Raw genomic sequence first — 24,232 nt, 5'->3', positions numbered from 1 at the left:
TTATTTTTCACATTGTCATCGAACCGTGACGATGCGTTGCTGTTGTTGTTGCGATGTACCTGTACCTACACACAATACTATATAGATAGGCAGTATAACCCCCACAGAAGCTGATGATCTAAGTGTAGAACATGCGATAATGTTTATGGCCGTCGGTTCTCGGTTCGCATTTAGTACAAAAACTCGATTATATAGGGGTGAACATCGGAGTCCGATCCCAACTGGTGGATACGAGCGCCTGCATGACATCGAGGTTGTGTCGGAACGGTAGCCCCGAAAAAGGGATAATTAATTATGCCGCGGCTGCTGCTGGTGACATTTTTCTTTTCACCTTACGATAAGGAAGTGACGAGGCGCAAAACGCCTAAAATTTTCATGGGTTCCCCCAATGGAAACTAGCACAATATATAAAGTATCTCGCCTGCGGAAGTTCTCATTTGGAAAAGAACAAAATTTCCGCTTATGATATTGTTTTCCCATTTCTGTTGTCTAAGCATATGCACATTTGTAGGGGTGTCTGTGCCGTAGAAGATATAGTTTTTCCCCGAAAATGAGTCAGCTGAGCCAGCGTCGATTGCTGTCGGCCAATTGTGCAATTTTCTGATTTCGTTATTGTTTTTGGCTGGCTTTCGTTGCCGCTTTGTTGCAATCATTGGCAAAGACATTTGGCAAATTGCACTTGGGAAAGCTTTTGGGGAACGGGTACGGTACTGCGAGTATCAACAAACTTTCACCTTATGGAGCCGAATCAGTCAATCCTGCAAATGGAGTTCTCTCCGCGCCATCGTCTCTCACTGCAATTAACAGTCTAATGAACTTTCACCGAAATTTACAAAACAGGAAAATCATTTCCAGAACCTAACGGATGTGCCAAGTGGGGAAACCCGGGTTAGGGTCAAAAGCAATTGGCCGCCCAGCAAGAACAACCAACACGAAAAAAGGGCCTAAAGCTTAATTTCAGATCAACATGGCACAGAAAAGAACAGAAGTCGGGTTAAGGTTCCACTGACCAGTTGGCGGTCTACCAAAAGTCAAGTTTCGACTTTTGAGTACCTAGTAGACTTATGATATATTTGGTGTATTGAATCCATAAAATAACCTACAGGAGATTATATTTAAATTATTTTTCCATAATTTACATTTATATATTCCTAAGGTATAGGTATAAAACAAATAATTCCATTTTTAAACTCATCCGCCATCGGATATACCCAGGAATCTTTGGTCAGTTAACTTCCCTGTGCCAACCCAATGTAGAACCTTCATTTATTTTCGAAACGTAAAAACAGCCTACTTCTGGTACCGAAATACTAGAAATAATAACCCACATGTACCGGTATGTTAGACCATTTGACTGTAAGTGAAGTCATCAAAACAGGCCGCATCAGCGACAAAACGATCCAAATTCTGTGAAACTTTTGCCACAGCCCCGGACATAAAACCCAAAAAAATAAAAATATTACGGAAAGAGGGAGAGAGACTGAACCGTAAAGAGGATTTCTTAATTACTCAAAAAAAAAAAGGGGGCGGAGAAGCGGCGGGGAGACAACAACGATCGCCGCGTTTAGGGTCGTTTCTTGTATTGGCCTCATCATAATTACAGAGCACTTCTTCTGTTTCTGATCCCAGGTCCAAGTCCGTTCATCAGGGCAATGATATGTGTCGCGCTCTATCGCAGCTCTAGTAGTCGGCAATTATTTTACGACCTAACTGAAACCAGAATAACCAAGTCATAACTACTCAGGGCTCTCTTTTAGTTGTACGGTGTACACGGTAAAAAAATATTAAGTCTATGAATATCTTGGATATGTTAGTAGTAGTTGAAAATCCTTTCAACTAAAGCCCCTGAAATTTTCATGGAACTACCTGGTACTTAGTAATCAAATATGTTAGAATGGTCAAGAAATTATAAATGAAGACATTCAAGATTCAACTAACAATTTCCACTACTCTTAAAAATTATTTGATTTGATAAAAATATCATTTATACTCAATTTCAAATATTTTTTCCAGTATACTTTCGTATGAAATTCTGGTTACGGACGGCTGCCTTTGACAGATCTACGATAGCGAAATAAAAAAGAGAGTTTTCGACCGATTCCAGTCCGAGCCAAGTGTCGCACGTGTTTTCCTTCAGGGTGTTTGCCGCAAGTACTTCCAAGTCGTTATAGTTTTCCACATTTTAATGGGGATCCACTAACCCAACCTCCGGGGTACAGTTGAGTTCGGCGGAGGATGCAAGCGGAGCCCAATGTTTCATGCAACATATCAAACTCAACGGAGCAGAAAATCAAAAAAGTGCAAAAGGCAGAACACATCAACAGGTTGCCAAAGTCTGAGAGTGCAAAAGAGATGGCTTCAAAGAGGGAGGGAGAAAGAAAGATAGAGCTAGCGACCCTACAACTATGATAATAATTTAGACTGTTATCTCTTAAAAGAGCCAACCGACATGCAATATGCTACGGATCTGAGTTCAACTCCGATGTAAAATGCAAACAGTTTTCCGCTGATGTGGATGGAAACTGAGGAAAAATTATGTGCTAAACACGCAGTCTGAATGTGTACAGTTAGCACAAAATATAAAGCACATTCTTGGCTGATGCTTACACTTGGCAACAAAATCCTTGTATTAGTTTACTCCAAAAGCTGTAAAAGGGCTTTAATATTTGAGAAATAAAAGTGACTCCTTATAAAAAATGTTATTATAAAGTTCAAAAGTAAGTAATAACACAAGCCAAGCTTTTAAACCTTTAATTAACCAGCTGTCCAAATGTAATAACAAAACGTTTTATAAAGATAATCTAAGTTATACTAGGCTACTTATTTTTAAGGCCTTTTTATTTAACATTTAATATACAAATTAAATATGTTGTCAACGTGTAGACCTTTGTCCTCTAGCTTTCCATAACTTTTTAAATAAATCCAATCAGTAAGTTAAAAACCAAGAAGATGTCACAAGGCCTTACGTTGTTATTTGTTTATTGATTAAGTAATGAACACTTATTTCTAACAATATTTGCCAAAAGGTTATCGTTTTTACTTAAAACTTAATCAAATATATGTACTGTACTGCCCAGACTTGCTGCCAGGTGTTGAAAAGTGACGACGGCGCCTTAAACATAGCTTCAATTAAAGTGCAATAACAACTCTATTATTGGCCAATGGCTGTATCAATAAGCGTCGTCCACTCGCTGAGATGACGTGAGATATGAAGCGCTCTAAAACAATAAAAATCTGAAATCAATTTCCACAAAGTCCGACTCAAAAAAGCGGCAGTGATGCGTAAACGTGTTGAGGTTGAGGCCAATGGAGGGACCTGGGCTACCGGTTGAAGTCGATGTAGATGTCGATTCATGTTCCATCCCAGCCCGATCACACCTTAAATGGCGACTGGTAACTCGAGAGCCTGTGATTACCTGAGAAAGAAGCGAGAAATATTTATGAACCGATGGCCCCAGCAGATCCTCATCAATGGAAGCTGCTGACCAGCTGAATGGGATATCGCGGGGCCATCTAGGAGGAGTTCCTCTCACTCTATCGGCACTCCATCTCCAAAAGGCCACGGAATGGCGCTGATGGATACTGCACTTCAAGAAATATAGTCCTGAAATTTCAATTATTTGAAACGCCCTTAAAATACGTTCTATTTGGAGTAACTTAATAGTTATTAAGAGTACCATTTGCTTTATTTTGAGTCAGTTCTTGGAGGTTAAGACAGAAATCATAGAGGGTTTAAAAAAAAGAATGTATCTAACGTAATCCAAAATTGTTAACACCTTAAAAAGTGATATCATGACCTAAATAATGATCATGAATATTTCATTTTTTTAAGCTTACTTCAGAATCCAAATATCGTACTTATTATTTCAAATTTCTTTTAAAAAAGGCATTTACATGGCACTCCTTCAAAAGATTTTCCTAGTTCGCTTTTTCTGAGTATACTATTGCGTAGCAGGAAGCACGCTCCAAGTAACTTATGAAAATGTAAAAAAGCGGGCAGAGATATAAAGCCAAGAAGTTGGAAATCTTGGGAGGGGTGTTCGGTGACCGAGCAACAACAGGTGTAATAATTGAAATCTGTTTTTCCACAAAACCCTAATCACGGTGAGTGAGCGCGCGAGCCAAGATATATTCTTCGGTAGATACTTTTGGCCTGCGGTTACGCTTGGCGGCTGTCTAAGCATTAAATCAACCAGCAGCTGTAAAATTACAGCAAATGTTTAACCAACCCCTTCGGAGGAAATTTAGAATTTGGGAGTTGGGGGCTCTTCCGGATGGAAGACCTTAGTCGCAGTGTCAGAAGCATAACGCATACGCCGCTTGGTCCACACTGTCCTCCAGGAGACCGGGTCACCGAAATACCTTTCCCACGATCCCGCGACTCCTGACCTGCCTTAATTAGGCAGCCAGCCAAGCGTTTCCACATGTCGCACCCAGTTGCACTTGCAGCTCTTCTCCTTTGCTCTTAATTTTTGGTGGATGACTTACGCATTACAAATGAAGCAAATTAAAATTTGCATATCAATCCCCGAAACCTGCAACCTGCGCCTCATGCTGATAATTATCTTTGCACACCATGGTCCCCTCTCTATCTCCATTTCTCCACCTGTCTCTATCTGTTTCTCTGTGCGGCTGGTAATTGAATTGGAGTGCAGCCGCGAAAAGGTCACAGACACTGCACATGGCAAGCGCAGTCAGCGAAAAAAGCCACACCAATCTGCAAAATCATGAGGTTGCCAAAGGAAATAAAAAGTTATTGGAAATGTTTTCAAGACAACATTTTACTTAAGAACAAACATTAAATTTAAAGGCTTACAACAAATTTAATTTTCAAAATAAAATTCCAATGTTATTGAAACTCATTTTTTTATTTTATAAAGTTAGTCAAAGCTTTTGAGACAGGATATCTTAAATATTACAGTACTTTGATATATCGAAAACTTCTATTATTGTAAACCTCCCATTCGTAATTCAATACAATTTGTTTTAAAAATTTTTAATTTTAAGTAATTTTAATTTTATTTTATAAGTTAAACATACTTTTTTAATAACATTTTTTTTTTCATTGGAACAAACGCAGATATCAACATCATTAAGCAGCAGTTCTATTTTAATTTTAAGCATTCATAATAATTTTAATAATTTTTAATTTGATCGAACATTAAAAGGATCTATTTATTTGTTTTATTTATAGGCAAGGGATTCAATTACTATTTTTAGATTAAATAATAAACTATAATAATATTTAAATATTAACCAACATGTGCAGTGTAATTAAAGCGAGTGCTCAACGCGTGAGATCATCCATGAATAAGGCAGAACCCGTAGCCATTGCCATCGCCATCGCCATCGCCGTCGTCATCGCCACTGCCATAACCCATAACCGTGGATGGTGCTACTCCGGCTGCAGCCACCTGGGCGCACAAAATAATGCAAATTATCAGCTAGAAATTGCACGAGTGGTCAGGTGCATAATGAAGCAGCAGCTGGGGAAGATGAGCCAGAAGCCGCGCTCGTCCATAATTGAGTTGCAAATGCTTTGGGTTGGGGTTGGTTGGGTCTCGACTGTGGGCTCTCGGCTCGCAGCTCTCAGCTCTTTTTGGTCATTGGTTCCCAGGCCAGCGGAAAACGTTTTAAACACTCCGTTTCATAGATAATCATCATAATTATCTGGCAAACAATAAATATAATATCTAGGCAAATTACAACAATTAGGCAGCTCCCGGCTCACAGTTGGAGTTGGATAACACCCAAAAGTTGGTCCCAAAAACTTAAAAAAAAAACCAGAAACAAAACCAAACCATGCCAGGGAAAGCAAATGATTGCTGGCTGCCTGTATTAATGTGTCCCTCCTCTTGCCACATTGTACATTGTGTGTAACAATGGCTGGGTGGCCGCACAATAAACATGATTTTCACACGCGTTTCATTTTTTGGGGAGAGCACCCCACTCGCTCACAAATTAGGCAGAAAAACACTCGGCACCAGAAAATAGAAAAAGGGAGCAATGATTTAAGCCACAGCGGGTAGCGAGGGTAGGGGGAAAAAAACGAGCACTTTTAAAATGTTTTCATAACTCCTATTCGATTAGAAAGTAGTGTGAAATCAGAACTGTATAGCTGGGCACGCCACCGAGTCAAAATTGTAAAATAATGCCTTTTCCTCTCATATTAGATATCTCTCGAAATCATTTTCTTACCGTTTTCAGACTTATAACAGAGTTTCAACACTTTTTATATTTTGGTCGACAGAAGTTTTATAATACTCCGTTTACCTTATATGGTTCAAAATATAAAAGTTTTAACAAATGTAGAAGAGACGCCTCGATTATCAAATACCCGTTTTTTTGGCTAAATGGAGTGCGAGGGAGATAGAGAGATGCAAGCAGCAAGGTGACTGTTTCTGAGATAGCGCACCATTCCACTGCGCCACCTAGCGTCGATTCCTTCTATTGCTTTTTTTCAAACTTTTTAATGGACGTTCCGATTTGAACCATTTTTTACACTAAAATTAAAACTTAACTAAACAAATTATCTTTTACGAATTAGAGCTAAATTTCTACGATTTTATTTAACAAGATATAATATGATTAAACGGTCGAAATATTATTTTCAAAGTAGACTACACTAGAATTATATATAGATGAGACAGATTATAAATGACGGTTTACCAATATTTTAGAAAATTACTTTCTTCTCTAAATCTACCCGTTACAATGTATCGCCCCTTTTGTAATCCAAATCGGCTCGATTTAACTACATTTGTACTATACAATTTTTTTCCACTTCTGGTCATCGCATGGCATTATTAACATCGGATGGCAACAACTAAGCCCAATGCCTCCAAAAGCGGAAACTCATTGGCAACGCTTCGTTGCGTAAATTTCTCGACGCGACTTTTCGGCCAACAGGTTGGCAAAAAAGAACAACAAAAAAACGTCAAATAAAACAAGAAGAAAGAAAACAAAAATCTGACGCCAAACCAAACCAAAACCGCCAGCAAAATGGCCGACAATAACAAAAGCCAAAACAAAAACTAAACTAAACAAAAAAAAATTGTTTTAATATTTCAGTTACGCTTCGGTAAGCGACAACATCGCGATAGAGCCCTCGACTTTGACTTCTTCAAAGGTACCAAATAGTACATGCATATGTTGCGGGGGATGATACAGTAGAAAAGGGTAAATCACTGAGGAGCCCCACATACGATACTTGCCGATGGAGATCTCGTGCCAACCCAAACCACAGTCGCAGAAGACTCTACCAGGCCGAACCAACGAAATGGGGAACGAACACCTGAGCATTTCTTTATGGATCTTGAGCAGAAAACCTATCGCGGCGTAACGCCATTAAAATTAGTGCCGAGCTCAGCTGAACCGAACTTCGGAGCCTCGGAGAGAAAACTATAGGCCGGTAAGATTCAGATAAAGGAACAGATACAAGTACACTCTTGAAAATTGATTTCAGAAGTATTAAGTCATTGCCATAGGAAATAAATGTAACGTGATACCTTGAAATGTTTTTTTAGCATTATGATATATTATTCTTAATCTGATTGAGTTTCTATAGTTATATTTACCTAATTATCATTGAGTTAAATTAAAATATGGGCATTTGTTTGTATCTACATTCTCAAAAGATTTAATTTTGTATTAAATGTTGAGTAACTGGGTGTAATATTTCAAAATAGTTTTTTATAATAGTTCTTAAATAACATTTTCAAAAATCGTATGACTAAAATATATTCTTAAAAAGGGTTAGTTATGCCAAAATGCAATTGTAGTGTACTGATACCGCCACATACTTGGGGTAACAGAACCATCAAAGGGGGTTTCAGTCACGAACGCATATCGGTTATAGCTAGTCGGTGCTTGGCTTGGTTACGCTTGGTTGTCAAATACTAAGATGGCGTTGAATATTTCGGATATACCCAGATCGGTTGGGAGGCCGATCCAGCCAGATGTAAAGCTCAGCAAGGGCTACTGCCGACATCCAATGTGGGAAAGGGCAGACGTTGACTCCCAGGTAATTAGAGTCGACAACAAAGACCATAATTACCTTGTAACTAGGAATTATGAAAATATCATAAAAAACGACAGAAATAGTGAAAAGAATGTAGTCTAGGGCCACCCAGCCACAGAGATCTGGCCTTAGCCACCTGACAGTAGTCAATCTTTAATGACTTTTATTCTTATTTTATATTTGAGGTTTTCCCCCTTACATTAGAAGATTTCCCATGATTGTGCCTCCATTCAGCACTCGCATCTTCTCTTTGGGTCAGGTCTAATCTCCGTCTTGATAATCTTGGCCCATCCAAGTCGATTTCTTGTCTGCCCATTCAGATCTCTAAGTGCGGTGCAATAAAAAGTCAGGCACTTGTGTGTACTTCCCTCCTCGTGTTTTACTTTTTTATTGTTTTCAAGTGCTTGGGAAGAATGCCAATTGCCTTTGGACATGGGACAATATTATCGGCATTGCGGTAGAAAAACTAAGATCAATGCCGAAAGGCTACCTTCTCTTCTAGCCATACTTTATGAGTACTTTCCATCCTTAGTCATGAACAGGTATAATAAGGCAGCTGTACAAAATGAGTTAATCAACAGAAAGAAAATGTATTATAATTAAAAATTATGATAGCGTACGAAGGCAAGATATCAATACATTATCATCATTAAAGGAAACAAGCTATAATAAATTTTTTAAGATTATAACTAACTTGTTAAAATAAATTTTAAATGATATAATAGCGTGTAAGCCTAACCGTTACTCGTAGATAAGTAACAGTACGAGGACTAGTTGATAAGAAGGTAGGTTGCAAAACTTAAAGAAGGAAGATTTTCCGTTATTGTTTTTAATTCCTTATCATAGAACTTGTCGATCGGATACATTACTTTTGAACAAGTTATTAAGCTCATTCTTAAGTTCATTTAGGGTGGTTCGATTTGCATGGGACAAAAAATAAGTCATGTCGTAGGGGGCGAAAGCAATCAATGGACAATTATATGCAGTATTGCCAAAGAAACTATGACAGTATTTTTTATCTTGCAAGTGCGGAGGGTCAAACGTGGTTTTCGACATATATTTCTTGGGAAACAATGCTTACAATTGCTACTAATTTGAGTTCCGCCCAAACGATTTAAAACTGATTTCGCGTCCATACCAATGCTCCGTAAGTTTCATCAAAAAACGGTATTTTTCTCTTGCAAATGAGGACAGTCAAACGTTTCTTTGAAGACATAGTTTCTTTGGCAATAGAAGAATTGTCCATAGATTGCGTCCCCCCCTACGATTTGAAGACCTCAAAATCGACGCACCCTAACGTCCATATATTAACTGCCAAGCAATCACTTGAGAACTTGGGGAAGCACCGAGAGTATACAATAATTTACGACTCTGCTCAATCGCCCCATTTCTCCGCTCAGAGATTAAATCTTACTATCATCGTTCTTATCACCTTCAAGAGACTTGCAATTTTCTGAAGTGAGAAACGAAATCAGTATACGTCGGACCTTACTGCTGAGTAGATCGCTAAAATATGATAAAAAGGATTATTTTCATCGTTAATATAGCGCTTTTGCAAAGCTGCTTTGCCGAAACGCCGAAAACATATCTTCTAAAAATAAACAGGTAATTAAACTTGAAGTTTCTGCAACAACAAGCTACAAGTTGCAGAATTGCAGAAAAAATACTTTTTAGTCATTTATTTCTAGAATTCATGTCTGTGGGCTAAAATCAAGATACTTTAAGACATACTTAAACATTAAAAAATGTTTTAATTGATTGATTATAAGTAACCATACCTAATGTTAAATTTAAGTGATTCTGTGTAAAACGTTTCGAGTTTTTCTTTATAGTCTTAAAACGATTTCTTATTTTCATCACGATAATAAACATTTTATATAGGATTCTTTAAAAAAAATTCCATTTGACAGAAGCAAGGATATGGCAATGCTGTATTTTATGTATATTACTTTTGCACTTAATAATAATAGATAGCACTTTACAGTCTTCCTTCCGACCTGAACTTTATGCCAACTTTGGGCAATGGACACCTTGGCTATACAGTCTTCGGAGATGCCATCTTCATGAACGGAGTCTACGACGGAGCTGGCGGAAATAGCAAGCGGGCTCGCATTCCCAACTGGCTAAATATCAGCGCGGAAGTTTGCGATCGCTTCGGTTGTGCCACTGGTAACGATGTGGACGTAAATGGAACTAGCTACGAGATGGATCTTCGGGATGGCTACTTCCGCGTTCTCACAACCTACAGAACACTTGGGATTTCAGTTGAGCAGAGAACCTATCCGCACAAGTTTTACAATCGTGCCTTGGTATATGAAGTAGTAGCCAAGAGACTTGCCAACCGACTTTCGAAGGTTAACTGTAAGTAAAATTAATATTGTATAATTATTTTTTATTTTCTTTTTATGAGTTTAGCTCAAATCAAATTCAAAGCTTAAAACTAAAAATGTAAGATTGTTCTTTGTATATAAATTTACGTGTAGCCTTTTTTTATATTCCTTGATCGCCACTAGAGATTTTGAGAACTTTGTTCAAAAACTATCATTTCAAAACACATATCGTCTTAAATCAAAACTTTAATGCAATTTTGACATGAAACTTTAAAAATATTTTTTCAATTCAATGGCAGTCATACAAACAAAACCGTGAAATATTATACATTTTGGAGTGTTTCAAAATTTTTTGTCAATACTTGGATGTTAATACAATGTTAGACACATTTTAACTTGTAAAATCTACATTAAAACTTCAACTAGCCGAATTACCTACCTAAATGTTCACTAAAACAATTCAAATATTTTTAGCTCCAAAGTTCCTGAAGCTCACTTGTTTTCCCGGTAACTCCAGCGATGCCTTCGACTTTGTCGTTGTAAGCAATGGCAGCTCTTCCAGTGGAGATTATCGCACACTTCGAGGACGGACAAAGGTGCTGGAATTCGAGAAATTCCAGCCGGATCCTCAGGAGATCTTTGTCCTCTTTAGTGAACCCTTGGACCAGCCCCTTCAACTGCAGTGGCCCACCTGGCAAGATGAGTTTACCTACAGAGTTATTATAACCATAGATAGAGAGGAAACTATTGCGCGGAAGGAACTGCAAGATGTGCTCCAGTTAAGCTCTAGAAATCTTCTACAGAAGCACACCGAATCTTGGAACAGCTTCTGGGACAATGAGTTCTCTATTGAAATAAGGGGTGATGCTTTTGAACTCTCGCAGATCGTTAACGCAGGCATATTTTATTTGGTAAGTTCTCTTCCGTCTATCGAAACCCACCAGAAAAACGAACCCTTCTACGGATTGAGTCCCACTGGTTTGGGGCGTGGCAATCTGGAGGCGGACTACCAGGGGCACAACTTCTGGGACACGGAGATCTGGATGCTGCCGGTTGTCAGTCTGTTTGGCTACGACTATGCAAAAGAGGTGCTGGACTATCGCAGCAGAAAACTGGAGGCAGCAAAATACCATGCGAATACCACTGGTTACAAGGGAGCAAGGTGAGGTTGAAATATATAGTTTGCTTAAAGATACTTACAGTTATTTATTTTCTTCAAGATTTCCCTGGGAGAGTGCCCACACTGGCACAGAGGTAACCAACCCATGCTGCCCCGAAGTTTCTCAACAGGAGATTCACATATCCCCCGATATATCCTTTGCCCTGCAAAAGTTTTTCGCCCAATCCCACGATAATGCCTGGGCCTGTGATACCGCTTGGCCCATAACCCGTGAAGTGGCAGAGTTCTTGGTGAGCCGAGCCTCATGCGACGATTCCCAAAATGTTTGCCACTTCCTAGACGTAATGGGACCCGATGAGGATCATCCGGACGTAAATGATAATGTTTACACGAATGCTGTGTCCAAAATTGCACTGAATTTCGCCGAGTGGTTGGGTAAAACGTGTGGTAACACCAGCACCGAACTTATGGAGAAATGGCGTGAGGTTAGCGATCGTTTGGTGATACTACGAGATGACAACCTGGACTATCATCCCCAACACCAGGGCTACATCCCTAATACCATTGTAAAGCAGGCGGATACCATTCTACTCGGTTATCCATTAAATTTTGATACCAGGTGAAAATTACATAATTAGATTATGTAACTCATCCAGTAATCCCATTCTTCTCTCCGTAAAGCATCACACACAGTAACGACCTTCGCTTTTATGCAAACGCCACCCGAGAATCGGGTCCTGCAATGACGTGGTCCATGTTCGCTGCAAACTATATGAGGTCCCTTCAGATTCAGCAGGCCAACGAGTATTTCGAGCGTGGCTACAAGAGTTATGTTCGACCGGAGTTCAAGGTGTGGAGTGAGACGCCCCTTGGTTACGAGGGATCGGCGAACTTCCTTACCGGCATTGGCGGATTCTTGCAAGCGTTAATCTTCGGCTACGGAGCCCTGGATTTTGGCAGAACTATCGACGACCAATTTTTAATGTTTTTTGGCATAACTATGACGCCTCCAAATGTGGACGAAGTCCATATCAGCTCTATACCATATGGAGATGCTAAGTGTAGCTTGACCTTTAGAAATCGGTCTTCCAGCATTGAGTGTTCAGATAGGATTGGTCAGGGCTTCCAGATGGTTCAAGGTCAAAAGAAAACTGTGCTCGGCAAATCCTTTAATTGTAAGTATAATGTTTCATATTGAATAAGTTCCTTGTAAAGATGGCTATTTCTTCAATTTTCAGTGACTCGTAGTAATGAGGATCCCCCCATTCAGATCAGCCTATTAAGATAAATCCAAAGTGTATTTGAATAAATATGAAGAGAATTACATATTTGGGCCGGATGCACAAATAGGAGTTCAAAACTTAAGTATTTAGTACGCGGATTAGGAAGTATCTATTGCATTTGGTTATGGTTATCTTGGTAAATTAATCGCTTTTCTTTGCTTCTTCCTTCTCTACTTGAACTTGGCTATTGAGTTGCCGCTGACCCCTGGCGCGTTTTTATTGTTGCCACTGAGCACCACATAAGCGGTCTTTGTCTCCTTTTGCTTTTGCTGCAACATGGTCAGAGTTCCTAATGGTGTATCAGTCGAGCTCATGGTCTTCATTAGCTGCAAGAAAATATTTAGCAATTAATTTTCCGCCCATAATTGTTGATTAATGGTGTACTCACCCCATCCTGTTCCATTTTCTTCAGACGCTTTTCAATCTTGTTCTTTCCCGGTCCCTTGCCGTGGAACTTATGTGACAAGTACCGGAAAGCCTCTTTGAGGTTCAATATGCGACCATTGTCGTCGATATAATCCAGCTTGACATTGGGCTTGAAGGTCTCCTTGTCCTTGAAGTCCGTAATGGGCCCAAAGTGAAAGCGATCACGGCGCCCAACCTTTTCGTCCTCACTGAAAAGATAAGATTCCCAATTAAGTTCAGTTTCCCTTTCCAGGTAATATTTTAACTTACCCAGCAGCTTTATCCTCAATGGAATAATTCTTGGCCTGCAGATGAGCCATTTTTGTGTTGCTTGGCCTATTCTTCTCCTCCTTTTCGAGGTATCCCTTAGACAGAGCCAACCGCAAGGCATTCGCTACGCCAGCTCCTACGTCGGGCTCCTCGTCTAAAATGGCACGATCCTCCAGGTCATCTCCCAGATTATCCAAATCGGCGGGCTGCATCACTTCATCTGGGTTAACTGAATTCCAGGTTCCGTGATTCATGGAAGGCTCATCGTCATGAGTGTCCATGTGCTCCTCCGGCTGATCGGTCTTATCAAAGTCCATCATGTCGTTGGAGTCCTCGTTACGGTTGCCCGCCATACCGTACGTGGGAATGTCGCCCAAAGTGCGGCAAAACTCCGCTGTGGCGTTTAATACGATGTTGCCATCCACACCGGTAAGAACCACACCTGAACTGGTGTCCTCAACGGGTTCAGGTTTAATTTCCCGCTGAATATTCTCGAAGTCGACGGGCAAGGGCTTCTTGATGATATTCTCCTTTTGTTTTAGCTTGCGAGCCTTCGCCAAAACGCGTTCTAAATCGTCATCCTCTGCTTCCACTTTAACTTCAGTTTTAATCACTTCCATCTCTTCATCCTCGTGATCACGATACCGTCCACCACGACTACCAAAATTGGAAGTTCCCGGCTCCACCAAAGGCTCAAGATCGTCGGCTTTTAGTTTTTGGCGAAGTTTCTTAACCTTTTTCTTTGGCTTCTTAAATCTGCAAGTAAGTAAAATGAGTACAAAAAAAACATTTCTTATTATGGGAGTATAAACATACTTGGCCAGTTCTTCTGTACTGTATGTGTCCGATGCTAGCTGCAAGTTGGTATCCTCCAAAGTTTCCAAACGCTTGCCGGCTAATTTGGTTTTAATCTCCAGAAGCTTGCGTCTGTGCTCCCGCTCCTCATCCATACTCTCGCCAATCACAAAGTTCTTTCGTTTTTTCGGCTGGCCCTCAATTTCATCATCATACTTCTCCAGCACCGAACGCTCTATGGGATTACCCAGTTCATCGTACTGCTCCTCGTACACATTGTAGCCATAACTGAGCGGATTCTGCTTCTTGTTGGCCACATTCTTCTTATAACGCTCTTCGTCGACCATGTTCACATTGACTAGAGTATCACCCTCCTCTTCGTTAAGCACATCTTGATCCTTGAGTGTTAGAATAACCGTGCGTCCTTCGCCGAAATCATCCATGTCGTGATCCACTCGCAGGCCCTTTAGATTGTTATCGCCATAGGCACGCTGACGGGCTTTGGTTTTCTCTTGCTCGAGCAGCTCCGAAACACCAAAGGCCTCATCCAGCTCCTCCAGCTCTTTGGCCTGCGATGGGAAAAATTATATAATTTAAAACAAAATAATTTAGGAGGATGTAAAAGTAATTACCTTGCGCTTGGCTTCTTCGCGTTCGTTGACCACTCGCTTGTTTTTGTCCACCCACTTGGATACATTATCCGTTTCCTCGTCCGATTCTCCCAGCGTTTTAATGCGAGCCAGGCGCTCCTCCAAAAAACGCTTTTCCTTGCGCTGCTTGAGCTTCTCGCGCAGCTTTTCTGCCTGCCTTTTCTCCTTAAGGTTGTCGGCCGGCTTGTGCAAGAACTCGCCCCATTCATCTTTGTACGATGAGAGATCGGCCTCGCCAGACGATTTCTTGTTCTCAGCCTGGCTACTGTTTGCTGCAGGCGGCGCCACCTTGCTTGGGCCACTATCCACTTCGAGTGGCTTTAGGCCCAGCTTGGCGCGAAGCTTGTTCGTTTCCGTAATGGAAAGGACATCGCCGGCTCCATTTTCAGGTATGGGCGAGAAGGAACGTGAAGAGGGCTCGCGTTCCCTGGCGGCTGGTTTGCGCGAGGCCTGCGGTGGAGACTGGGATCGGGAGCGTTCCCGGTTACGTTCCCGTTCGCGTTCTCTGCCCGATCGCTTGCGAGCCTCCCGCTCCCTCTCAATCTCGCGCTCTCGCCGGGAATCGTATTCGGCATGCCTGGAGATTTGTGGCGGTGGGGGAGCGGTCAGCTCCCGTTCTCGTTCTCGTTCGCGTTCCCTTTCACGCTCTTTGAGCCGCTCCTTCTCGCGCTCCTTGAGACGTTCCTTTTCACGTTCCCTTTCGCGTTCCTCCCGCTCCCTGAGGCGCTCCTTCTCCCGCTCCCTTTCGCGCTCCTTTTCCCGATCCCTCTCGCGTTCCCGCTCACGTTCCCGCTCATGCTCGCGCTCACGTTCCCTTTGCCTTAGAAGTTCACGCTCTCGTCCAGATTCCCGCTCCCTGTCGCGATTGGAGGACTCCCTGGCATCCCTCACCTGCTTGGCCTGCTCCTGCACCGGAACCTCCACGCAATCGGAACCTGCAAATAGGGAACACCGGTTAGAACTGTCTAATCACCAGAGGGACCATCGCTTCAACCACTTCTGCTCGCCCACTCACAATCTGCTCCAGCAGCGGAACACCTGGAAGAAAAGGAGAAAGGCGGAGAAACGCAACGATGGGTTTAGTACTTCCGGAAAAGGAAAAGTGCAGGACCAAAGCGATTGCCGGGCATTGGACGGTCCGTCAATCAGAATATCGCTTTTCCGCCGGATCCGCCGCCTGCGGCAATTGCCCTTGAGCCTGGCCTGCACTTGAGGTAATAACGGGCAAACACTTACTATCCGAGTCCGATTCCTCCAGGGAGATGACCTCGCTGGGCCGCTCGCGCTCCTTGTGCTTGTGGTGCTTGTGGCGGTGTTCCTTATGTTCCTTGTGTTCCTTGTGCTTCTTGTGCTTGTGGTGTCTGTGACGCGACGAGGAGTCGTCCGTAAGGTCGAGGGTCACATCCTCGTCCTCCGTCGCCCGCCGCTGGCGATCCGGCGAGCGCGACCGATGCCGGTTCTTCTTGTCCTTCTTGTGCTTCTTTCCGGACGACGAGGAACCCATTTTTTTTATTTTTTCCAACAAAATAGAGAAAATTTCACAATTTTTTTATAAACGACGCCGGTGTGACCACAAGTGGATAGCGGGAATATACCAGCAGTGGATAAAAAAATACCAAGTGAAATTTTAAGAAGTACTTCTTCCCATTTTGCCATTCACAAACATGGACGTCGTAAAAAGGGTCAGCATATAACTAAGAAATATTTATTTCTAGTTAAATTGTATTACAATACTCCGTTAAAAAAAATGTATTTAATTTCCAGTAAGGAAATGTAAAATTATAAGTGTTAAACCTTAAAATCGTCCAATTTATTTAGCAAGACCAAATAAAACTAATTTTTAAAATTTAAAGTGCTTTAAAAATAGTCAATTACAGTTGTTTTAACTTTCCTATTTGACCAAAAATAAGCGAAAATAAGCAATAATAAGAAAATGCCATAAGGAGTTGTAAACCAAACTGCCGCCTTAATTCTTCATCTTCCCATTTCACTATTCACAACGCACATATCAACAAATAACCACGCGGAGATCTAAACATAAACAATGGAAATAAGCAAAGTAAGAAAAACTAAACCTCGATCAAACGTGTACTATATAATTTTTTGACACACAGAAGTCAAAGAAATCGAAGAACTCCAAGAAGTCGAAGGATCCCAAGGACTCGACCGTTTCGCTTAAGTTGACTGCTCTACATCGCAAGCAAAAGGAAGTGGCCCGCGTGCTTACTCTCAAACACGAAATCTTATTAAAGTCTGGAGTGTCCTACCTGGAGTACCTGGAAATCCGGGCAGAAATAGAGCGACTCAATGGCTTAAAGGAGACATTTTTGCGTCGTGTTGACAAATTAAAACAACAAGACAAATAGTTTATAGCTGAATGGGTTTATTTTAAGAAAACAATAGAAATATAATAAAATAAAAAAATAATAAGAGTTTTTCATGAATGGTAATAGTTGGTTATAAATTTCCTTTTTGAACAATAGTTTTTTATAAAAATTCAAAATGATAACAATGAAAGCAGATTATAACAAAAACTAGCTTTTAATAAAAATAGAATCTAAAATCATAATTAATTCCAGTGTGACAATCACAGATGTCACTTGTTGTTTCTAGTCCCGAAAATGTTTCAATGGTATTGAAAAGATAAACTTAACTTACTAATGAAAATAGTCAAAGCTTAAAAATATCATTATTTTTAGGTGTACTGTTTTTTTTTTTTGTAAATTTTTTTTGTACCTTTTTTATTGGTATAACTGGTCTATGTAAATTGTTAAGCTTATTGTTTTACGATTCCTAAACCTTGCTAAATAGTCACTTACGCTGGGAATTATTATCAAATCTATTTTATAGTTATTCAATAGTTTAAAGGAACTGTTTGGTAATGTGGGTGAACCTTTTGGTAAAAAGCTGCCAAGTCCTAACCGTTGAGGTTTTCTATTCCTTCTGGATTATTTTGTTCTCGGCCTTCTCGAAGGCCTTCCACATGCGGTTGAACTCCGCCTGGAGCATGAGCGTTAGCTTCTCGTCATGGGTGATCACGCAGGCCTCCCAATTTCCACCGAATCCCTGGCGAGTCCAGTTGACGGAACCGATGATGGCGATACTGTAACATGGACGCATCCACTTGCGCTTCTTAAGCATGCGAATCTCCTCGACGCGCTCCACTCCATCGATTATGCAGTACTTGTTGTGCATCATGTACGTGGTGATGGGGACGCGCACAGGCACTCCAAAGCGAGCCAGCGTAGTGATCTGCGATCCGCCGGAGTAGACCATCTCCCCGTCGCTGATAATCCGGATATTCACGCCGCGCTGCAGGGCTCGCTTAAAAGCTTCCGCCAGGGTCAGCGAGGTGAAGGTGTAGATGGCCAAGTCAATGGAGTGCTCCGCCCGGTCGATCTGCTCCACGATCTTGCCCACATTTCTCAGGGTGCAGTGCTTGTTCTTGCAGCGGAACACCACGGGTTCCGGTGATCCCGGCATGCAGTTCCGGAGATGCTGTGTGGCACAGATCTCGCCCAGTTCATTGAAGCAGACCACTTCGTGCACGCGGCGTGCCTTCTCCCGTTTGTCCCGAAAGTACAAAACCGCCTTCCACATCACCTCGGATGCCAGAACCGCGCCGACAGCAATGCTAATGGTGGCCACAATGGGATGATCTCGGATCTGTTCCATAATTAATTGGGTACTTAACATTTTTCCAAAATATCCTTTTTCAAATAGTTGTCTTAGAGTGACCATAAAAGTGAACCTCTGATCCTCGAAATATTATCAGTGTGCTGGCCTCTGGCCACACCTTTTTAGTGGCGTTGCCATATCTCGGCCATGCGCTTGCCCATTCGAATTAAACAAACAAATTCTGGGCATTTTTAGCTGGACATGGAAGATCCCTCCACCACGCTCTTGCCCGGAGAATCCGATGACCTGCGGGAGGCACGCGACGCGGAGCTGAAAAAGGTGCTCAAGCTGAAATTAGTGCTGGACGAGCTGCGTCGCCTGGATCTGAGGCCAAATCCAAGTGCGGAAATCAAAAGAGCCCTCAAATTGGTATCCATTGGGAACTATGCGCGACTGGGTGAGATTGAAAGCGTTGGCCAGGAGCAAGTGCTGGGTAAAGAGATTACCGACTCACCCGAAAAGCAGTGATTAAGTTGTTAGCTTATCCCACAGGCCTGCAGAATGGCAGTAGTTTTCCGCCCTTGAGCTATACGGACAGCAAGACGGTGCGCACCAAACTATCCGCTCAACTACGATCTACTTTGCAACCCATAGCTGAGTTGGGTGACAAGATGCGCGAGGAGTTCCCAGATGCCTTTGGAGGCCTGGATGCGGACTTGAGTGACGACCAAAAGGAGATACTGCGACTGGAGGAAGAGCATCGCAGTGGGCTGCAGCAACTGGTGGCGCTTTTGGGTCGCAAATGCTCCCTGCTCAAGGACGCCGCCGAGCTGAAACTGGGACCACAGTTGGCCAACGAACTAAAATTGCAACAGGCGCAGGCGCAACTGGTTCAAGTTAAGGCGGAGCTACTGCGTGGTTTCTTTGTCCACGAGGCCGCATCCCGGACCGAAAACAGTGTCAAAGCCCACAAGGAAGTGGAGGCGCACCTGGACGAGCTGCTCGCCGCCAAGAAGTAGATTAGGCAAATTATAACTATGTGCATTAGGTTTAAATACATTAGAATTCTTAGACAAACAGGTGTTATCTGCCAGCAGAGTGGCAACGTCGGTGTTACATGGTATAATCTTAGCACGGTCACATTAGCGGGAAACAGTTTGTTTTGGGGAAAATACTTGTTAAGTAAACAAAACAAGCTTAAAAATTGGCGGAAGCTAACCAGCCATGACAGAAACTAATCCTCTCGAGATGGGTACGTCCAGTGAAGAGCCACCCGCAGAGGAAGAATCCCTAGCCCAATCTCCACCAGAGGCAGTACTGAGCAATAACTCCTCTAGTGCCGGCAATCTTTTGGAGCAAGAGGATGATAACGAAGTCAACTCCGTCGATCGGGATGACTCCGCCAGTTTGTTCAGCACGACTACAACCACCACCAGGAGCAAATCGCCCAACACACGGAAATTGAACCGCCTGTGCCGACGGGTTAAGGCTCCTAAAATGGTCCAACCGCTGTACAAGTACAGGTGAGGTTCCCTTGGGATAGCTAGATTTGTGTGCCTTACATCCCGGAAACATTGCAGCTCCCATGTCCGCGAGGACCATAACCACCAGATCTTCGGCGTTCAGTTCAATCCGTTCCTAGACAGAGGTCAGCCCCAGGTGTTCGCCACCGTTGGCAAGGATCGGGTTTCCATATACGAGTGCGAGAGGAGCAACGGTATGGACAACAATGGAATCCGTCTGCTGCAGGTCTACGCAGACCCCGATGTAGGTACTCAAGAGATTGAACCTATAAAAACAATTTCAAGGTTTGCTTTTCATTAAGGAAGCTATAAGTATACATTTTTATCCGTTTCCCTAAAATGGTCATTATAAACAACAGCGATTAACGACTTTCAAACGAGTTAGGCATTTCTTTATTATTAAAAAATAATGCCTATAAATACGTTATAGAAATGGTAAACGCTTTCCTTAAAACTGCGTTCAGTATAAACACATAATTATACCCGTTACTCGTAGAGTAAAAGGGTATACTAGATTCGTCGGAAAGTATGTAACAGGCAGAAGGAAGCGTTTCCGACCCAATAAAGTATATATATTCTTGATCAGGATCACTAGCCGAGTCGATCTAGCCATGTCCGTCTGTCCGTCTGTCCGGATGAACGCTGAGATCTTGGAAACTATGAGAGCTAGGCTATTGAGATTTGGCGAGCAGATTCCTGAGCTTCTTACGCAGCGCAAGTTTGTTTCAGTAGAGCGCCACGCCCACTCTAACGCCCACAAACCGCCCAAAACTGTGGCTTCTACAGTTTTGATGCTAGAGTAAAAATTTAATCTGAAATGAATTGTTCTCATCAATACCTATCGATTGACCCAAAAAAAAGTTTGCCACGCCCACTTTAACGCCCACAAACCGCCTACAAACTTCAAAAAATCGTAAATATGAACGCGGATATCTCGAAAACTATCAAAGATAGAGTATTGGGATTTCAGATTTAGATTCCGTAGCCTTGTACGCAGCGCAAGTTTGTTATGCGAATATGCCACGCCCACAAACCGCCCAAGCCTGTGGCGCCCACAATTTTTATGCTAGATTAAAAATTTTAACTGAAATGTATTGGTCTCGTCAATGCCTATCGATTGATCCAAAAAAATTTGCCACGCCTACCCTAACGCCCACAATGCTTAAATCTGTCTTCCGCCGGTAGGTGGCGCATTTAAATCTCGCTTTGCTGCTTGCATATCTCCATTTCCCTTTGGTCCCTTTAGCTGAGTAACGGGTATCTGATAGTCGAGGTACTCGACTATAGGGTTCTTCCTTGTTTTTATTAATATCATTAACATTAAAGAGATAAAAGTTCAATACATCGCTAGTTTCAAAGTTCGATTAGTCTGTTTAATTTGGTTCTTTAATGAATCTTTACGAATTACTCAAGTAAAAATTAACACATGCTTATGTCCTCTTTTTTAGACCGATGAAAGTTTCTACACATGCGCTTGGTCCTACGACACGGTGACCGGCGATCCTGTCCTGGCCGCAGCTGGCTACCGCGGCGTCATCCGGATTTTCAATCCCGTGAAACACCAATGCAGCAAAAACTATATTGGTCATGGGCACGCCATCAACGAGCTCAAGTTTCATCCGGTTAGGCCACAGTTACTTCTGTCAGGCAGTAAGGATCACTCGCTGCGGCTGTGGAACATCCAGTCGGACGTATGTGTGGCTGTTTTTGGAGGCGTCGAAGGACACCGCGATGAAGTGTTGTCCGTTGACTTTGATTTGCGAGGTGACCGCATCATGTCTAGTGGAATGGATCACTCGCTGAAGCTGTGGCGCTTGGATAAGCCTGACATAAAAGAGGCCATTGAGCTGAGCTCTGGATTTAGCCCCAACAAAAACACGGCTCCGTTCCCCACCATCAAGGAGCACTTTCCGGACTTTTCTACGAGGGATATACACCGCAATTATGTGGATTGCGTTCAATGGTTTGGGGACTTTGTCTTCTCGAAATCCTGCGAGAACTCCATTGTGTGCTGGAAGCCGGGAAAACTTTCGGCGCCTTGGCACGAGATCAAGCCCCAGGAGTCGGCCACCACGGTACTTCATCATTTTGATTACAAGATGTGCGAGATTTGGTTTGTGCGCTTCGCCTTTAACGCCTGGCAAAAGATTCTGGCCCTGGGCAACCAACAGGGCACAACCTTCGTCTGGGAACTGGACTGCAACGATCCCAATTTGACTAAGTGCAGCCAGCTGGTTCACCCCAAAAGCAACTCCACTATTCGACAGACTTCTTTCTCTAAAGATGGCTCCATTTTGGTTTGTGTGTGCGACGACAGCACAGTTTGGCGGTGGGATCGCGTCAACTAGGAATGCTGATATTTATTCTAAGCTAGGAATGTGTCTCTTAATAGGAAACACGACTTAAGATCTTCAAATAGGTTACATAATTTTTTGTATCTTTCAAAAATTGGTAGTTTATAGTATAACTATGTCTTATACAAATGTGCACAGTATTTATATCCTCAAAGCGTATGCAAGAATTGTGTAATTAGCATTTAACATTTTAGTTATTTTTTTCTTTATGGGAACATTTTTCATAATTTATTTATTGCTAAAAATATTTATTTTGTAAATGTGGGCTCATACAGTTGAGCAGTTTTGTCCTGACCAGATATCCCAGATATTATATAAACGAAAACAGCATAACATTATTTATATTCCACAATAAAAACCATTTTTAAATGTCGAAAGCGACTCCGTGGAATCTTTTTTGTTGGGTTTTATGAATTATCCCGCGCTGCCTTACGCAAAGTCTTTTCGTTTGCATTTGCCGGCAACTTTTCGGTGAATCGGACTCCGGCATGGAGTTGCTTCTGGTTTGCCGGCAACCGATTAGCCACGTGATGCACAATCTCCTGAGCAGTTACGACGGATCCTTTGCTTATCACGACCAAAGCTCCAGCTTCATCGCCCACCCGTTCATTGTAAATGCCCACAACACACACGTTTTGCACTTGAGGCAGCTCCGAAATAACGTCCTCGATCTCAGGAATGTAGTACTGAAGACCTTGGTACTTAAGAACTTGCTTTTTACGATCCACGATGTACAAAAAGTTATCGCTATCAAAGTAGCCCAGATGACCGGTGTGGAACCAGCCCTCCGAGTCCTGGAAGCGACTGCTCTCCTCGGGGTTTCCGTAATATCTATTCCAGGGTCGGCCAGTGTGTACGTATACTCCAACTTGATTGTACGTCAGATTCTTCCCGAAATCATCCACAATGTGGATCCTGACGCCCTGAAAAGGTCTGCCAGAAGAGGAAAATTTGCTGTTTGTAACATTCCTTGCTATAACTCCAAATACCGTTAATGCATAATTCGAAGTGAGCATTGCCTTATTGAAAAGGTGGGCAGGGTAGTAAGAATAGTAATACATTTTTCTTTGAAAGGCAGGTGGGCTTTGTTAATCCGGTTGTTCCTGAGGAGCACAGGATGGATCAAAGGGTCTGGCCTGAAAGAATCTTGGGGATAGTACATGATGTTGCATAACGGAAATTCCAAAGATATTTTAAGTATTTCGAAATCACTTATACAGGTGTGTAAAAGAAAGCAGGTGAAAAATAACGATGTAAGTCCATCGAACTTCTAATTTAATACATATTAATACTCCTCTCGAAGTGATTTTGCTTTTATCTTACTGGTAGATGTGTTCAGTGCCCGTGGGATTCAGTAGAACTTCAATGCTTGGCATTCCTTTAACTGATCCGGTAAGTGTATAGATTTCCGGGCTCCACTTTCCATCGCAGAATATTATTTTCAACAGCATAATTCGATAAAACTACATTTTATGACAATTTTATTAGTTCTACATGTGGGCGCTATAACCCACTTATTTATAGTATACGTCCTAATAATAAATTTAATGTTTTATGAATGTGTTTATAAATAAACATATTGATTTCTTTACAATAAAGTATGTTTACATTGTTCACTTACATTGTTCACAATGAAAATGAGTTTTCCATTTTTCTGATTTTAATCTCTGAAATCTGAAAAGAGCGTGTACCGTACACAGAGAGAAGTATCCAAGAACATTGTTCTTGAATTGAGAACATTGTTCTTGAATTGAGAACATTGTTCTTGAATTGAGAACATTCGTTCTTAAAAACCGTGCAAGTACATTTTGCTATCAATATAAGAACGAAATGGTGAGAAGAGAAAAGTTAAACTTAGTTTACT

At 41.9% G+C, this 24,232-nt stretch overlaps 7 protein-coding genes across 9 annotated transcripts; 4 read left to right on the top strand and 3 right to left on the bottom strand.

The window, feature by feature from the left end:
* Positions 1-9,486: 9,486 nt before the first annotated feature.
* On the top strand, positions 9,487-12,830 carry LOC119547014 (protein-glucosylgalactosylhydroxylysine glucosidase). Its single transcript, XM_037853683.1, has 6 exons — positions 9,487-9,625; positions 10,005-10,381; positions 10,825-11,512; positions 11,571-12,089; positions 12,152-12,645; positions 12,709-12,830. The coding sequence occupies exons 1-6, from the start codon at positions 9,534-9,536 to the stop codon at positions 12,756-12,758; spliced, it is 2,220 nt and encodes a 739-aa protein (XP_037709611.1). The 5' UTR covers positions 9,487-9,533; the 3' UTR covers positions 12,759-12,830.
* Positions 12,750-16,462, bottom strand: LOC119547013 (U4/U6.U5 tri-snRNP-associated protein 1). 2 transcript variants are annotated; one of them, XM_037853682.1, is made up of 7 exons: positions 16,110-16,462; positions 15,773-15,808; positions 14,856-15,742; positions 14,245-14,792; positions 13,429-14,184; positions 13,142-13,367; positions 12,750-13,079 (listed from the first exon to the last, which is right to left on the bottom strand). In XM_037853682.1, the coding sequence occupies exons 1-7, from the start codon at positions 16,375-16,377 to the stop codon at positions 12,924-12,926; spliced, it is 2,877 nt and encodes a 958-aa protein (XP_037709610.1). In that variant the 5' UTR covers positions 16,378-16,462; the 3' UTR covers positions 12,750-12,923. The 2 variants fall into 2 exon arrangements, with proteins under 2 accessions (XP_037709610.1, XP_037709609.1); XM_037853681.1 differs by having other exon boundaries at positions 14,856-15,808.
* Positions 16,463-16,781: 319 nt separating this feature from the next.
* On the top strand, positions 16,782-17,284 carry LOC119547541. Its single transcript, XM_037854439.1, has 2 exons — positions 16,782-16,932; positions 16,988-17,284. The coding sequence occupies exons 1-2, from the start codon at positions 16,918-16,920 to the stop codon at positions 17,237-17,239; spliced, it is 267 nt and encodes an 88-aa protein (XP_037710367.1). The 5' UTR covers positions 16,782-16,917; the 3' UTR covers positions 17,240-17,284.
* On the bottom strand, positions 17,237-18,636 carry LOC119547538 (mitochondrial cardiolipin hydrolase). Its single transcript, XM_037854435.1, has one exon. The coding sequence runs from the start codon at positions 18,612-18,614 to the stop codon at positions 17,808-17,810; it is 807 nt and encodes a 268-aa protein (XP_037710363.1). The 5' UTR covers positions 18,615-18,636; the 3' UTR covers positions 17,237-17,807.
* Positions 18,637-18,674: 38 nt separating this feature from the next.
* Positions 18,675-19,568, top strand: LOC119547539 (augmin complex subunit dgt2). Its single transcript, XM_037854436.1, has 2 exons — positions 18,675-18,984; positions 19,044-19,568. The coding sequence occupies exons 1-2, from the start codon at positions 18,753-18,755 to the stop codon at positions 19,508-19,510; spliced, it is 699 nt and encodes a 232-aa protein (XP_037710364.1). The 5' UTR covers positions 18,675-18,752; the 3' UTR covers positions 19,511-19,568.
* A 37-nt stretch (positions 19,569-19,605) lies between these two features.
* LOC119547537 (polycomb protein esc) lies at positions 19,606-22,741 on the top strand. The gene is made up of 3 exons (XM_037854433.1): positions 19,606-20,014; positions 20,072-20,258; positions 21,463-22,741. The coding sequence occupies exons 1-3, from the start codon at positions 19,716-19,718 to the stop codon at positions 22,360-22,362; spliced, it is 1,386 nt and encodes a 461-aa protein (XP_037710361.1). The 5' UTR covers positions 19,606-19,715; the 3' UTR covers positions 22,363-22,741.
* LOC119547540 (luciferin 4-monooxygenase-like) lies at positions 22,691-23,965 on the bottom strand. 2 transcript variants are annotated; one of them, XM_037854437.1, is made up of 2 exons: positions 23,692-23,965; positions 22,691-23,638 (listed from the first exon to the last, which is right to left on the bottom strand). In XM_037854437.1, exon 2 carries the CDS (start codon positions 23,427-23,429, stop codon positions 22,776-22,778), a length of 654 nt encoding a protein of 217 aa, XP_037710365.1. In that variant the 5' UTR covers positions 23,430-23,638; positions 23,692-23,965; the 3' UTR covers positions 22,691-22,775. The 2 variants fall into 2 exon arrangements, with proteins under 2 accessions (XP_037710365.1, XP_037710366.1); XM_037854438.1 differs by having other exon boundaries at positions 22,691-23,504.
* Positions 23,966-24,232: the final 267 nt, after the last annotated feature.

Source organism: Drosophila subpulchrella, chromosome 2L (assembly GCF_014743375.2).
Source record: "Drosophila subpulchrella strain 33 F10 #4 breed RU33 chromosome 2L, RU_Dsub_v1.1 Primary Assembly, whole genome shotgun sequence".
Taxonomy (NCBI): Eukaryota; Metazoa; Arthropoda; class Insecta; order Diptera; family Drosophilidae; genus Drosophila; species Drosophila subpulchrella.
This window is presented reverse-complemented; position numbering and strand designations above follow the sequence as displayed.